The 13,871-nt window shown below is 69.6% G+C and overlaps 1 protein-coding gene across 1 annotated transcript; it reads right to left on the bottom strand.

Moving 5' to 3' along the window:
• Window positions 1-7: 7 nt before the first annotated feature.
• Window positions 8-13,828, bottom strand: LOC136006521 (bromodomain adjacent to zinc finger domain protein 2A-like; the record flags this gene model as incomplete). Its single annotated transcript, XM_065664552.1, is given in 27 exon segments — window positions 8-176; window positions 249-381; window positions 466-749; window positions 820-983; window positions 1,736-1,891; window positions 2,100-2,316; window positions 2,629-3,143; window positions 3,239-3,374; window positions 3,454-3,513; window positions 3,612-3,780; window positions 4,630-4,704; window positions 4,810-5,024; window positions 6,321-6,575; window positions 6,662-6,853; window positions 7,187-7,252; window positions 7,349-7,410; window positions 7,501-7,711; window positions 8,566-8,667; window positions 8,763-8,871; window positions 8,967-9,027; window positions 9,126-9,310; window positions 9,449-9,598; window positions 9,839-9,982; window positions 10,161-10,419; window positions 10,422-10,688; window positions 11,733-11,855; window positions 13,731-13,828. Coding segments are annotated over 26 exon segments (4,477 nt in total), but the record flags the coding sequence as incomplete, so codon positions are not given.
• Between the last annotated feature and the right edge of the window lie 43 nt (window positions 13,829-13,871).

Raw genomic sequence — 13,871 nt, 5'->3', positions numbered from 1 at the left:
TATGCGAATGGGAAGTCACCACCGCAGCCGGGTGCCCAAGGGGCTGCCCCACCACGTACCCGCGCGACACAGACGGAGCAGAACCAGTCACCCTCGGGCACCTCGCTCATCTTGGGCCGGTGGCAGTAGAGGTGGCAGCCGCGGTCGCAGCCGTCTCGCCGGCACACGAGGCAGGTCTGTGGGGAGCGCGGCTCAACCACGGCCCCACCACCACCGCCATGCCCAGCCGCTCCGGCCCTGGTCCTCACCACTCTGTTGACCGACTTCTCCCAGGCAATGGACTTCTCGAGCTGGTGGATGCAGAGGGAGACCTGGGCTGCGCTGCGGCACCGCTCCAGCGTCTGCCGCCACGTCCGGACGCGCGGCGTGATCTCGTAGGCTCTGCGATGGAGCAGCAGGGATCAACGGGGATCGATGGAGGGGAGGGATCCATTCGCATCCCGCGGCAGGAGAAGGGGGGCTCACATCTCGGTGGGGCCCAGGCTCAGCTCCTCGGCGCTGCTCAGCACCGCTTTCTCCACCACCACCTCGTGCAGGGGCCAAAGCGGCTCCTTGAGGTAGCGCCGCTCCACGTTCTGCTCCAGCGCCGCCAGGCGCAGCACGGCCAGGTCCAGCGGGTTGGTGCGCTCCCGGCGCAGCGGCATCCCGTCCCGCCGGCTCCGCACCGTGATGTCCTCCAAGGGCTCCACTTTGTGCTCGCAGTACCGCAGGTCCTCCCGCGTGGAGTCGGGGCTGGGGCACGTCCAGCCCTGCGGGGTAAGAGAGGGTCAGGATGGGTACCGGGATGCAGGCACCGCGCCGCGCCGCCCCGGCACCCACCCGGATCTGCAGGTCGGCCATCAGTACGCGCTGCTCCAGCTCCTCCACCCACTGCAGCACGGCCAGGTCGGTCTCGTAGGCTCGATCCATCACCGACCACCGGGCCAGGGCTTCCTGAGACACGGCGGCTCCGGCCGCCTCGGGGCGCGGGTGGAAGATGGGGTCTGCAGGGGGAGAATGCAGAGAAGGGGACGTGGGTCACAGAAAGGGAGGGGGAACGCACAGAAGGGGAGGGGGGATGCATAAAAAGGGATGGGGAATGCACAGAACGAGACTGGGGACACAGAAGGAGATGGGGGTAATAGAGAAGGGGATGGGGAATGAATAGAAAGGGATGGAGAATGCATAGAAGGAGATTGGGGATGCATAGAAGGGGATGGGGAATGCACAGAAGGGGATGGGGGATGCATAGAAGGGGATAGGGGTCACATAGGAGGGGATGGGGGTCACATAGAAGGAGATGGGGAATGCATAGAAAGGGATGGGGAATGAACAGAAGGGAATGGGGAATGCACAGAAGGAGACTGGGGACACATAGAAGGAGATGGGGGTAATAGAAAAGGGGATGGGGAATGCATAGAAAGGGATGGAGAATGCATAGAAGGAGATTGGGGATGCACAGAAAGGGATGGGGTCACATCGGAAGGGATGTGGGATCGGAGGGGATGCGGGATCGGAGGGGATGCGGGATCAGAGCGGGATGCGGGATCGGAGGGGATGCAGGATCAGAGGGGATGCAGGATCGGAGGGGATGCAGGATCAGAGGGGATGCAGGATCAGAGGGGATGCAGGATCAGAGGGGATGCAGGATCGGAGGGGATGCAGGATTGGAGGGGATGCAGGATCAGAGGGGATGCAGGATCGGAGGGGATGCAGGATCGGGTCGGACGCGGACCGGGGCGGCCGCGGGCAGTACCGGTGCTGGCGCGCAGGCAGACCTCCCGCAGGAACTCCTTGTGCTTGGTGAGGTGCTTGTGCAGCGCCTTCTCCCGGATGCCCCTCGGGTGCAGCGCCCGCGCCACGGCCTCCAGCTCCTCGGGGTGCTGCAGCCACCACCACCCGCTCTGCATCTCTGCGGGGGCACGGCAGCGCTCAGCAGCGCCCAGCATCACCCAGCACCGCTCAGCACCGCCCAGCACCGCTCAGCATCGCTCAGCACCGCCCAGCAGCGCCCAGCACCGCCCAGCATCGCTCAGCACCGCTCAGCACCGCCCAGCACCGCCCAGCACCGCCCAGCACCGCTCAACAGCGCCCAGCAGCGCTCAGCACCGCGGTCTCACCGGGGGGCACCGGCTGCTCCGTTTGCTGCGTCAGCAACTTCTGCTCCATCTGCTTGAAGAACTTGGTCGGGGGCCGCCCCCGGCGCTTGGGCTGCCCCCCTGGGGGGTCCAGGCTGCCCCGGCTCCTGGGGCAGGCGCCGTGGGTCCTGGTGCCGGCGGGGACCGGAGTGGAAGCGAGCAAAGGAGCCGTGGGCTCGTCGGTGGGGAGGCCGTTGAGCTGGTGGGGATGGAGGGGGTCAGGTGGGGATGGAGGGGGTCAAAAGGGGATGGAGGAGGCAGAAGGGGATGGAGAGGGACAGAAGGGGATGGAGAGGGGCAGAAGGGGATGGAGGGGGGCAGATGAGGATGGGGGGGGAGAAAGGGATGGAGGGGGGCAGAAAGGGATGGAGGGGGTCAAAAGGGGATGGAGGGAGCGGAAGGGGATGGCTGGGGACAGCCCCACTCCTCAGCCCCAGACCCCCGTGGTGTTCCTGGGCTCAGCGCCCCCCGTGCCAGGCAGGGGCCCCATCCTGCTCCCCCCAGCACGCACCTGCCTGGCCGTGCCCTTGGGCTGTGCGCCGGAGGCGGCAGCGGGGGGGGCTCGGTCCTCGCAGGGGGTGCGGGGCAGGACATGGAACCAGGGCCCCCTCTTGTCCCGAGGGGCACCCTCCTCTTCCTCTTCCTCTTCCTCCTCTTCCTCCTCCTCGGCGGGGTCCGATGGGGCCTCGGGCACCGGGAGCCCCGCGTCCCCCTTGCCGGGGCTGCTGTCGGGGGTGAGCACGGAGCCCTTGAGCAGGGAGGCCTGGGTCTGGCTGAGCCAGGACAGGAACGCCGACTGGCTGAGGTCGTGCTGGCTCTGCCCCACGGCCACCGGCTCCTCCAGCGCCCCATTGAGCAGGGGCGGGGGGGGCCGGGGCCCGCAGTGCTGGGGCAGCTCCTCCTTGCTCTTGCGGGGCCGGCCACGGGACCGCGCCGCCGGGGGGGGCACCCGGGTGGCCACGGGCACCGGCACCGGCTCCGGCTTCACCGGGGGCACCTTCTCCTCGGGGGGCTCCGGCTCTGCGGCTGCAAGGGGGGGAGATGGATGGGGCGTTGGGAGCCAGCCCCCTATGTGTTGGGGTGGGGGGGGGGGTTCCCCTGCATCCCTGCCCCACACTCACCCTCCGCGCCCTCCACGAAGATGCCGCCCAAGTGGGGCAGGACCCAGTAGCGCCGCCGGTACCGGTCCTGCCCCAGCGCCGCCGCCCGCAGCGTCTGCGAGGAATGGAGCAGCTTCTTGCGGAAGAACATTTGCCTCTATGGGGAGAGCGCAGCGTGGGGATGGGCCCCACGGTGGGGCTGGACCCCCCCCCCCCCAGCCCCATAGCGCGCTCACCTTGGCCAACTTCTCGATCTGCCGCTCGAGCTCGGGGATGCTGGAGCCGGAGGTGTCGAGCTGGGGGCAGGATGGGAGCAGTGAGGGAGCAGCGATGGAGCCCCAGCCCCATGTCCGCCCCATATCCGCCCCACGGCCGCGCCCCACGGGACACCCACCTCGTCCTCCCTGCGGCAGCGGCGGCCCCGGTTCTCCTCCTCCTCCTCCTCGTCCAGGTCCAGCGCTGGGTCCTCGGTGAGGCGGGAGCTGCGCCGGCGCCGCCCGGCCTCCAGCCCCGTGATCTCCGACTCCGGGCGCCCGGTCCTCTTGGCCAGGGCCACCTTGAGCCTGCCCCACACAGCACGGGGCTCACTGCCTGCCCCATTGCCCATCCCATTGCCTGCCCCATTGCCCCATTGCCCCATTGCCCCATTGCCCATCCCATTGCCTGCCCCATTGCCCCATTGCCCATCCCACTGCCTGCCCCATTGCCCATCCAATTGCTTGCCCCATGGCCTCATTGCCCATCCCGCTGCCTGCCCCACTGCCTCATTGTCCATCTCATTGCCTGCCCCATTGCCCCACTGGGGACCTGGCTCCACCACATTCATTCTGAGGCCCCCAGCCCTGGGACATGGAGGGGGAGAAGAAGAGGCCACAAACAGGACCCCCTGTGTCAATGGGGCACATGCAGCAGGATGAGGTTTGTCAATGGGGCACAGGCAGCAGGCCCCACTGCATCAATGGGGCACAGGCAGCAGTATGCGGTTTCTCAATGGGGCACACTCAGCAGGACCCACTGCATCAATGGGGCACACACAGCAGGACGCACTGCATCAATGGGGCACACTCAGCAGGACACACTGCATCAATGGGACACACTCAGCAGGATGTGCTCCATCAATGGGGCGCACTCAGCAGCCCCTGCTCCATCAATGGGGCGCACTCAGCAGCCCCTGCTCCATCAATGGGGCGCACTCAGCAGCCCCTGCTCCATCAATGGGGTGCACTCAGCAGCCCCTGCTCCATCAATGGGTCACACTCAGCAGCCCCTGCTCCATCAATGGGACACACTCAGCAGGATGTGCTCCATCAATGGGGCGCACTCAGCAGCCCCTGCTCCATCAATGGGACACACTCAGCAGGCCCCCCTGCACCCATGGGGCACCGGCAGTGGGACCCCCCAGCAGCACCCACCTGCGCAGCCGCCCCTCGATGATCCACTTGTTCTTGCGGTAGCCGGCCATGCTCTCCAGGCTCTTGTCGATCTCGCTGCAGGGAGATGCCGTTGGGAAGGGGCCGGGGCCAAGGGGGGGGGGGGGTCGGGATCAGCTCTGCCCCCCCCCCCCGCCCCAGCCCCGGTTCCTCGACCCCCACCTGATGATGAGGGCGCTGCTGTTGAGCTCATCCACCAGGAAGGCCAGGATGGAGGCTTTGGTGGCCGGCGGCAGCGCCTGGAAGGGTTTGGTCCTGAGCCCCTCGCAGAGCTCCTCGCCCGCCCCGTGCGCCGTCAGGAAGCAGCGCAGGATCTCGGACACGGTCTCCCGGGTCAGGCTGATCTCCGACACCTTCTCCCCCAGGATCTTCAGGGACTGGGAGCAGCAAAGGGAGGGATCAGGCCCCCCACGGATGGGAGAAACGGGATCCGAAGGGGGGGGCAGGAGCATCCCAAGGGCTGCCTGCGCATCCCTGTCCCCAGCCTGCGGCACCCAGGGCATCACAGGCGCCGATAGCCCAGCCTGGCCGGGAATGGGGCTGGGAATGGGGCAAGGGATCAGGGCTAGGGCAAGGGGTGGAAATGGGGTCAGGATTAGGGCCGTGATTGGGGCAGGGATCGGGGTCAGGAATGGGGTAGGGATTGGGGTCAGGGGTGGGATGGAAGCAGGAATGGGGCAGGGATTGGGGCTGGGGCCAAGAAAGGGATTAGGGGCAGGATCGGGGTCAGGAATGGGGCAGGGAATGGGGCATGGATTAGGGCTGGGCCTGGAATCAGAGCAGGAAGTGGGGTTGGAATTGGGTCTGGGGCAGGACTTGTAGCTGGGATCAGGGCTGGGACCAGGGCCAGGACTGAGGCAGGAAATGGGGACTGGGTTCAGGATGGGGCAGGGATCAGGGCTGGAATCAGGGCAGGGAATGGGGCTGGGATGGGGACGATGTCTCCCCTCACCTGGCAGTACAGGGGCAGGGATGGGATGGGGATGGGATCCGGGCAGGGATGGGATGGGATAGGATGAGGACCACATCTTCCTCACCTGGCAGTACTGGGGCAGGGATGTGATGGATGGGGAAGGGATCAGAGCAGGGATGGGATGGGATGGGGATGGGATGAGGACCACATCTCCCTCACGCGGCAGTACTGGGGCAGGGATGGGATGGGATGAAATGGGATGGGGATGGGATGGGATTGGATGAGGATGGGATGGGATGAGGACCATGTCTCCCTCACTTGGCAGTACTGGGGCAGGGATGCAATGGGATGGGGAGGGGATCAGGGCAGGGATGGGATGGGATGGGGATGGGATGGGGATGGGACGGGGATGGGGATGGGATGGAGATGGGATGGATGGGGATGGATGGGGATGGGATGGGGATGGGGATGGATGGGGATGGGATGGGGATGGGGATGGGGATGGGATGGATGGGGATGGGATGGATGGGGATGGGATGGGGATGGGATGGATGGGGATGGGGATGGGATGGGATAGATGGGGATGGGATGGGATAGATGGGGATGGAGGGGGATGGGATGGGATGGATGAGGATGGGGATGGGATGGGATGGGGATGGGATGGGGATGGATGGGGATGGATGGGGATGGGATGGGATGGATGGGGATGGGGATGGATGGGGATGGGATGGGGATGGGATGGGGCCCACGTCTCCCTCACCTGGCAGTACTGGGGCAGGCCCGGGTCGCCGAGCGCGGCGCGCAGCAGCCTCACGAGCAGGTCCTGCAGCCGCCCCGCGCTGTCGCCCAGCCCCAGCAGCCCCTCCTGCAGCGCGCTCAGGCTCGGCACGTCCCGGCCGGGCTCCAGCCCCAGCACGCGCCCGTAGCTCTGCAGGAACTCCACCACCGCCAGGCACCGCGAAAAGGCAGCGCCCGGCAGCACCAGCCCCGGGATGCGCGACAGCGCCGGCAGCGGCTGCGGGACCGGGATGGGGCGGTCAGAGGCACCGGCGCAGGGCGATGGCAGCACCGCTGCCCCGGCGCCGTCCCCATGGCCGGTACCTGGTGGTCCCCGAGGCACATGTCCTCCGTCGGCTTCTTCATCTCCTCCAGCAGGAGCTGGTGCCGCTGCCGCTGCTCCCGGCGCCGCTGGGCCGCCAGCCCCTGCTCTGCCCTGCGAGCGCCTTTCCCCTTCTTCTCCTTGGGACGGGCTTTGTCTTTGCCCTTCTCCGCTTTGCCCTTCTTCTCCTTGGCCTAAGGAGCCGGAGGGGGGGATGCACGGAGGGGGGGGGATGCATGGGGGGGGGGATGCATGGGGGGTATGCATGAGGGGGATGCATGGGGGGGATGCATGGGGGGGATGCATGGGGGGGAATGCATGGGGGGGATGCATGGGGGGGGAATGCATGGGGGGGAATGCATGGGGGGGGATGCATGAAGGGGGGAATACATGGGGGGGGGATGCATGGAGGGGGAGGAATGCATGGGGGGGATGCATGGAGGGGGGGATGCATGGGGGGGGGAATGCACGGAGGGGGGACAGCTCCATCCCTCCCCTCTCCCTGCCGCTCCCCCCCCCGCGCTCACCTTGCACTTCTTCTTGGCCTCCTTCACCCTGGGTGCTTTGGCTTCCTGCTTCTGCTTGTTCTTAGCCTGGAAGGGACCAAACCCAGCTCAAGAACCCAATGGGCCCCCCCCCCCCCAAACCAAATCCCCCCCACCCCCCCACCCCCCGCATCCCCCCCGCACCTTCCTCCTCATCTTCTTCTTGATCTTGCTCATTTTCAGCTTCTCCTCCTCGCTCAGCACCTCTACGGGAGCAGAGAGGGATGGAGCCGGGGCCCCACGGCCGGGTCCCCTTCGTGCCCCCCCCCGCCCCGTCCAGCACCACGGGGCCGTACCCTGGGCCTCGAGCCTCCTGAGCAGCCGCGCGTCCGTCTTGCTGAGCAGCTCCAGCATCCGCGCCTTGGGGGGGCGGCCCCGGCCGCGCTTGGCCCCCGGCGCCTCCTTGGCCTTGGGCTTCTCGGCGTTGCGGGGCCGCCCGCGCTTGCCGGTGATGGCCTGGATGCGGGCCGGGATCTCCTCGGGGCTCAGCTTCACCCATTGCGGGCCCTGAGCAGGGATGCGGGGTCAGCGGGGGGGGGGGGGATGGGGGGGGATGTGGGGGGGATGGGGGGGCATGGGGGTTGGGGGGGTATGCGGGGGTACATGGGGGGGCATGGGGGGGGCATGGGGGGGTCTTGGGGGGGATATGGGGGGGACATGGGGGCAGAAGGGGGGCATGGGGGGGCATGGGGGGGGAAGGTGGGGGCATGTGGGGGGGATGGGGGGGCATGGGGGTTGGGGGGGTATGCGGGGGTACATGGGGGGGCATGGGGGGCATGGGGGGGGCATGGGGGGGTCTTGGGGGGGATATGGGGGGAACATGGGGGCAGAAGGGGGGCATGGGGGGGCATGGGGGGGGAAGGTGGGGGCATGTGGGGGGATGGGGGGGCATGGGGGCGACATGGGGGGCATGGGGGGAAAGGGGGACATGGGGGGGAAGTGGGGGGGGAAGTGGGGGGGACATGGGGGGGTCTTGGGGGGGATATGGGGAGGACATGGGGGCAGAAGGGGGGCATGGGAGGGGGAAGGTGGGGGCATGTGGGGGGGATGGGGGGGGAAGGTGGGGCATGGGGGGGTGTGGGGAGAGACATGGGGGGCGACATGGGGGGCATGGGGGGAAAGGGGGGGGCATGGGGGGGAAGATGGGGGGGAAGGGGGGGGATATAGGGAGGACATGGGGGTGGATGGGGGGGCATGGGGGGAGGGGGGAATGGGGGGGGCATTGGGGGGACATGGGGGGGAAGGGGGGGCATGGAGGGGGCATGGGGGGGAAGGGAGGGGGATGGGGGGGCATGGGGGGCAGGGGGGTCATGAGGGGGACACATGGGGGGGTCATGGTGGGGGGGCGCCCCCATCCCCACCTCCGGCGTCTCCCGCTCCTCATAGAAGTCCCCCACGGGCATCCGGGGGCTGAAGCTGAAGTGCTCGCGGCGCACGTCCTGCACCACGTTCCTGCTCAGGTACTGCGGAGGAGGAGGAGGAGGGGGATGAAGGCAGCGATGGGGTGTGGGGCTGGGGGGGGGCTCAGGGGCCGGGGGCTCCGGGCTGCCCCCAGTACCTTGATCACCTCCGGGAACTGCTTCATCCTCTTCCCGCAGGGGCCGTAGTACCACGTCTCCCCCTGCCAGCGGTGGTTCCCCTTCTTGATGCGCACCTCGCGCCTCCACCTGCGCGCAGGCAGCGTCAGCCCCGTGCTATGGGGCAGCCGTGGGGCAGCCGTGGGGCAGGAGGGGACACAACACACACACACACACACACGTACCCGTGCTGCAGGGGGAAGCGCACCTCCTCCTGCGTGGCGATGCGGCGGCGCGGGGCATCGCCTGTGGGGCAGGGGATGGGCACTGGGCTTGGTGCTTGGGGGGCTCATAGGGGGGGTGATGGGGAGGAGGGGGGGGGGGGGGGGGGGGTCCGGACCTACCTGGTGCTGAGGAGCTCAGCGCCGCGGCCCCCGCTGCGGATGGAGCCTCGGGGCTGCTGTCGGCGCCTTCCTCCTCCTCCTCCTCCTCCTCGGATGGGGCCGGGGACCCCCCCGGGGGGTCCAGCTCCAGGGACCCCGACTCCCCAGCCCCACGTGGCTGCTGCTGTTCAGGTCCACGCTGCTCTCTATGGGGCCAAGGGCAGGGAGCTCACCGCCTGCCCTGCCCCAGAGACCACCCCCCCCCCCCCAATGCTGCTACAAGGGGGGTGGTACCCAGAGCGCATCCCCACGCTGTCCCCATAGCCCCGCTGTGGGGCTCGTACCGTGCAGTGCGGGCGAGCCGGGCCCGGCGAGCAGCGGGGGGGGCAGGAGGCTGAAGGGGCCATCGTGCAGGTCGGGGGGGTCCCCGAGGGGGGATTTGTCGCTCACGAGCTGCGCAGCATCCATGGCATAGAGATCCCCGGCGCCGGGGTCTGGGGGGGGGGGGGAAGCAGCAGGGATGGGGGCTGAGGTTGGGGGGCGGGCACAGACCCACATCCCCCCCCCCCCCCCCCCCACAAAGGGGACCGGCACCGGAGGGGTTAAAAGGGCTCCGGAGCCCCCGGCCCCGCCTCCGAGCGCTGGAAGCGGAGCCCAAAATGGCCGAGGCGCGGAAGTCGGGCGCTGAGCGCCCGCCCCGTCGTGGCCCCCCCCCCGGCCCTCCCCTTCCCTACCTGCGCCCAGCGGCCCGAAGGGCTCCAGGGGGTCCTCGCTGAGGATGGGGGCATCCTCCAAGGGGGGGGCGAGGGGAGACGCGGCCCCCAGCCCCGGCCCCCCCGCGCCGGGGGCAGCCCCGTTGTAGCCGCACATCTTCAGGTCTAAAGGGAAGGATGGAGACGTCGCGCACCCCACAGCGAGCGATGGGGATGGGGCCAGCCCCACAGCGAGCGATGGGGATGGGGCCAGCCCTACAGCGAGCGATGGGGATGGGGCCAGCCCCACAGCGAGCGATGGGGATGGGGCCAGCCCCACAGCGCCCGCAGCACCGGGACCTACCCGGCTGCGCCTCCTCCAGCTCCATGCTGCCCACGAGCCCGCCGCCGTTCTCCGCCAGCGCGGCCGGGATGTCCTTGGCGGTGGTGGCGGTGGCATCGCCGCCTCCATCCCCGGTCCCCGGCTCCTCCGCGAAGGGCTGAGCTGCCCCATAGAACCCGGCGGGGCCCGTTGGGCATCAGCTCGAAGCTCTGCTCGTGGAAGGAGTCGTAGAGCTCCTGCGAGTCGAAGTTGAGCCCCATAGCGCCGGCGCTGCCGTTGCCCACAGCTCCTGGGCGGGCGGGCGCAGGTTGGTGCCGTGGCCCGGGGACCGGGGCTCGGTGCCGTTGAGGGGGAAGAGCGGCGGCGTGGAGGAGCGCCCGTCCTTGAGGCCGCCGGCACCGGGGCCGGGGTAGGGGCCGTAGTCCCATAGGCAGTCGTAGGGGCGCAGGGGCTGCGCGCCCGCGGGCGGCGAGCTGGGGGCCAGGGGCCCTGAAGTGCTGGGGTGCGAGACGGTGGAGAAGCCATTGAGGTTCATGCCCCCGTTGAGACCTGGCAGGGAGACACGGAGCCGATGCTCGAGGGGGCTGCTGCCGCGACCGCTGCCCGCGGCCACGGCTCCCCGCGCGCCGGGACCGGCTCCGGATGCCGCGGATTAACCGGATGCTTGGAATCAGCTGATGGGGTAAATCCAGCGGTTCCAGCCCCGAGGGGGACACCACGGCCCCAGTGGGGATGCGATAACACCTACAGGGACACCATGGCTCCTATGGGGACACCACAGCCCTATGGGGACTCTATGGCCTGTATGGGGATGCAATAACACCTATAGGGCACCATGGCCCCTATGGGGACACCATGACCCCTATGGGGACACCATGACCCCTATGAGGACACAACAGCCCCTATGGGGACACAATAGCCCTATGGGGACACCATAGCCCCTATGGGGACACCATAGCCCCTATGGGGACACCATGGCCCTATGGGGACACCACAGCCCTATGGGGACACCACAGCCCTATGGGGACACCACAGCCCTATGGGAACACCATGGCCCCTATGGGGACACAGTAACCCCTATGGGGACACAGTAACCCCCATGGGGACACCATGGCCCCTATGGGGACACAATAGCCTCTATGGGGACACCATGGCCCCTATGGGGACACAATAGCCCCTATGGGGACACCATGGCCCCTATGGGGACACAGTAACCCCTATGGGGACACAGTAACCCCTATGGGGACACAGTAACCCCTATAGGGACACAGTAACCCCTATGGGGACACAATAGCCCCTATGGGGACACCATGGCCCCTATGGGGACACAGTAACCCCTATAGGGACACCATAGCCCCTATGGGGACACAGTAACCCCTATAGGGACACCATAGCCCCTATGGGGACACAATAGCCCCTATGGGGACACAGTAACCCCTATGGGGACACAGTAACCCCTATGGGGACACAGTAACCCCTATAGGGACACAGTAACCCCTATGGGGACACAGTAACCCCTATGGGGACACAGTAACCCCTATGGGGACACAGTAACCCCTATGGGGACACAGTAACCCCTATGGGGACACTTACTTTTCCCTTGTGGGGAGAAGCCGAGCGCGGAGCCGGGGCCGAAGGGGCCGTCCCCGGAGGCAGAGGCCGCTTTGGGTCCCGAGGCAGCGGAGGTGAAGCCCAAGGGGGAGTTCGCTTCCATGGCTGCAGAGGGGACGAGAGGCGACGGCGGCGCGGGATGAGCTCCGTGCCAGGGCCCCGGGGGGCATCGCCGGTGAGAGCCGGTGCCCCCCAACCCCGAGCTCTGCCCCCCATCGGGGGTCACGGCCGCAGCCGGATCCTCAGCGACCTTCACCGGGGGGGAGCAGCTTTGAGCCCCCCCCCCCCCCCCCAGCACCGAGCGATGGGGACGGGACCCGGCTGCGCCCCACAAGTGGGTGCCGTGGGGCAGCGGAGGAGATGGGAGCCCCGGTGCGGCCCCGATGGCCCCATGGCGGCCACGGGGATTTCATCACACCCGGCCCCGCTGCAGGGCCCCGGTGATGCAGGCACCGGAGGAACCCGTATGGGTGGTGACGGCGCTGCCGGGGGGTGGGCACCGGGGCAGCACCGGGGCTGGGGGTCAGAGCGGGGGGAATGGGATGCGCTGGGTGCAGGTGGGATGGGATGGACGGGATGGGATGGACGGGATGGGATGGATGGGATGGGATGGATGGGATGGGGGGGCCCGGTTCCCCCCCCCCCGGCACCGGCACGTGACCGGGAATGGAGCCGCAAACCGGGCCATGGGGAGCGACCGGAGCCGGGCCACGGAGCCGGGTCCCCACCGAGCCCGGTGCCGTGGAGCCGGCAGCACCGGGGCCCGGACACGACCCCGGTTCCGAAGGACGGCCCCGGCCCAAGGAGCCGCCGGCACCGGGGCCTCGAACCGGGCACTTCCCGGCCGCTTCCTGCAGGGGGGGATGTGGGGGCCGGCACCGGGAACCCCCCCTTTGCCAACGGCGGGGACGCCCCCGTCCCTATGCAAGGACCCCCCCAAAACCGGGTCCCGTTGGGATGGAGGAGCCCCCCCCCCTCCCCCCCCCTCCGCAAAGGGGGGGGGCGGAACCGGGCGGGGGGAGGGGCACGGGGACTCCCTTTACGTGCGGGATGGGGGGGAGGGCACCGAGTGCCGGTAACGATGGGGGGGGGGGGGCAGGGGGGTGTTTTACCGGTCACCGCAGGCGGCGCAGGGGGGAGGGGATTCCTCCCCTCCCCCACCCCTCCCGCACGGGCCCGCAACCGCTTCCCCCCCCCCCCCCCCCCCCCCCGTTAACAGCCGCGGCCGCGCGCTCCCGGTGCCGTTACCGGTGCCGTTCCCGTGCCCGTGCCCCCGCCCCGGGCCCGGCTCAGGCGTTGCTCATGGCTCGGGCCCTCCGCACGGACCGGGCCGGGCCCGGGCGGCGGCGGCGGCGGCGGCGGCGCAGGGCAGGAAGCGGCGGCCCCAGCTCCGCCCCCCCCCCCCCCCCTCCTCCCCTCCCCTCCCCCCCCCCCCGGCGCACGTCACCGCCGCCGCGATCGCGTCACCGGGAGCGGCGCGCGCGTCACCGGGAAAGGGAGGGGGGGGGGGGGGAGGGGAAGGGGGGAGGGGGGGTGGAGCCAAGCGCCCACGTGGGGGAGGGGGGGATTCCCCCCGCTCTGACCCCCCCCCCCCCCCCCACCCCCAAACGCAGCCCGACCCCCGGGATCCCCGCTGACGTCACGCGGGGCGCAGGGCCCCGGTACCGGTTGTGGACGGGGGGGGGGGGGGGGGTTGGTGCGGTCCCAAAGGGAATGGGGGGGGGAGGGGGGGGGGATATCCCGGCCCCGAGCGCGACAGCGCGGGGGGGGCCCCGTGGTGCTGCCTCCGGTCACCGGGACGTGGGCCCCGGTACAGCCGTTGGGGGGGGGGGGCTCCGTGCCCCGTCCAGGGCGGACCTACGGGGGGGGGGGGGCAGCCCCGGTGCGTACCTATAGAGCGGGGGGGACCCCGGTACCTCCTATGGGGTGCGGGGGGCAGCCCCGATGCGCATCTATGGGGGGGGGAGCCCCGGTACGTACCTACGGAAGGGTGCGGGGGGGGGGGGGGGCAGCCCCGGTGCCCGCCCGGCGCGCTCCCGGTGCCGGTCCCGGTGTCGCGCAGGTGCTCCCGGCCCCGCGTGATGTCAGCGGCCGCCACCGCCCCCTCCGCCGCGGGGACGC

Source organism: Lathamus discolor, unplaced genomic scaffold, assembly GCF_037157495.1.
Source record: "Lathamus discolor isolate bLatDis1 unplaced genomic scaffold, bLatDis1.hap1 Scaffold_258, whole genome shotgun sequence".
Classification (NCBI taxonomy): Eukaryota; Metazoa; Chordata; class Aves; order Psittaciformes; family Psittacidae; genus Lathamus; species Lathamus discolor.
Note: the sequence above shows the minus strand (reverse complement) of the source record. Positions and strands in the feature narration are given on the sequence as shown.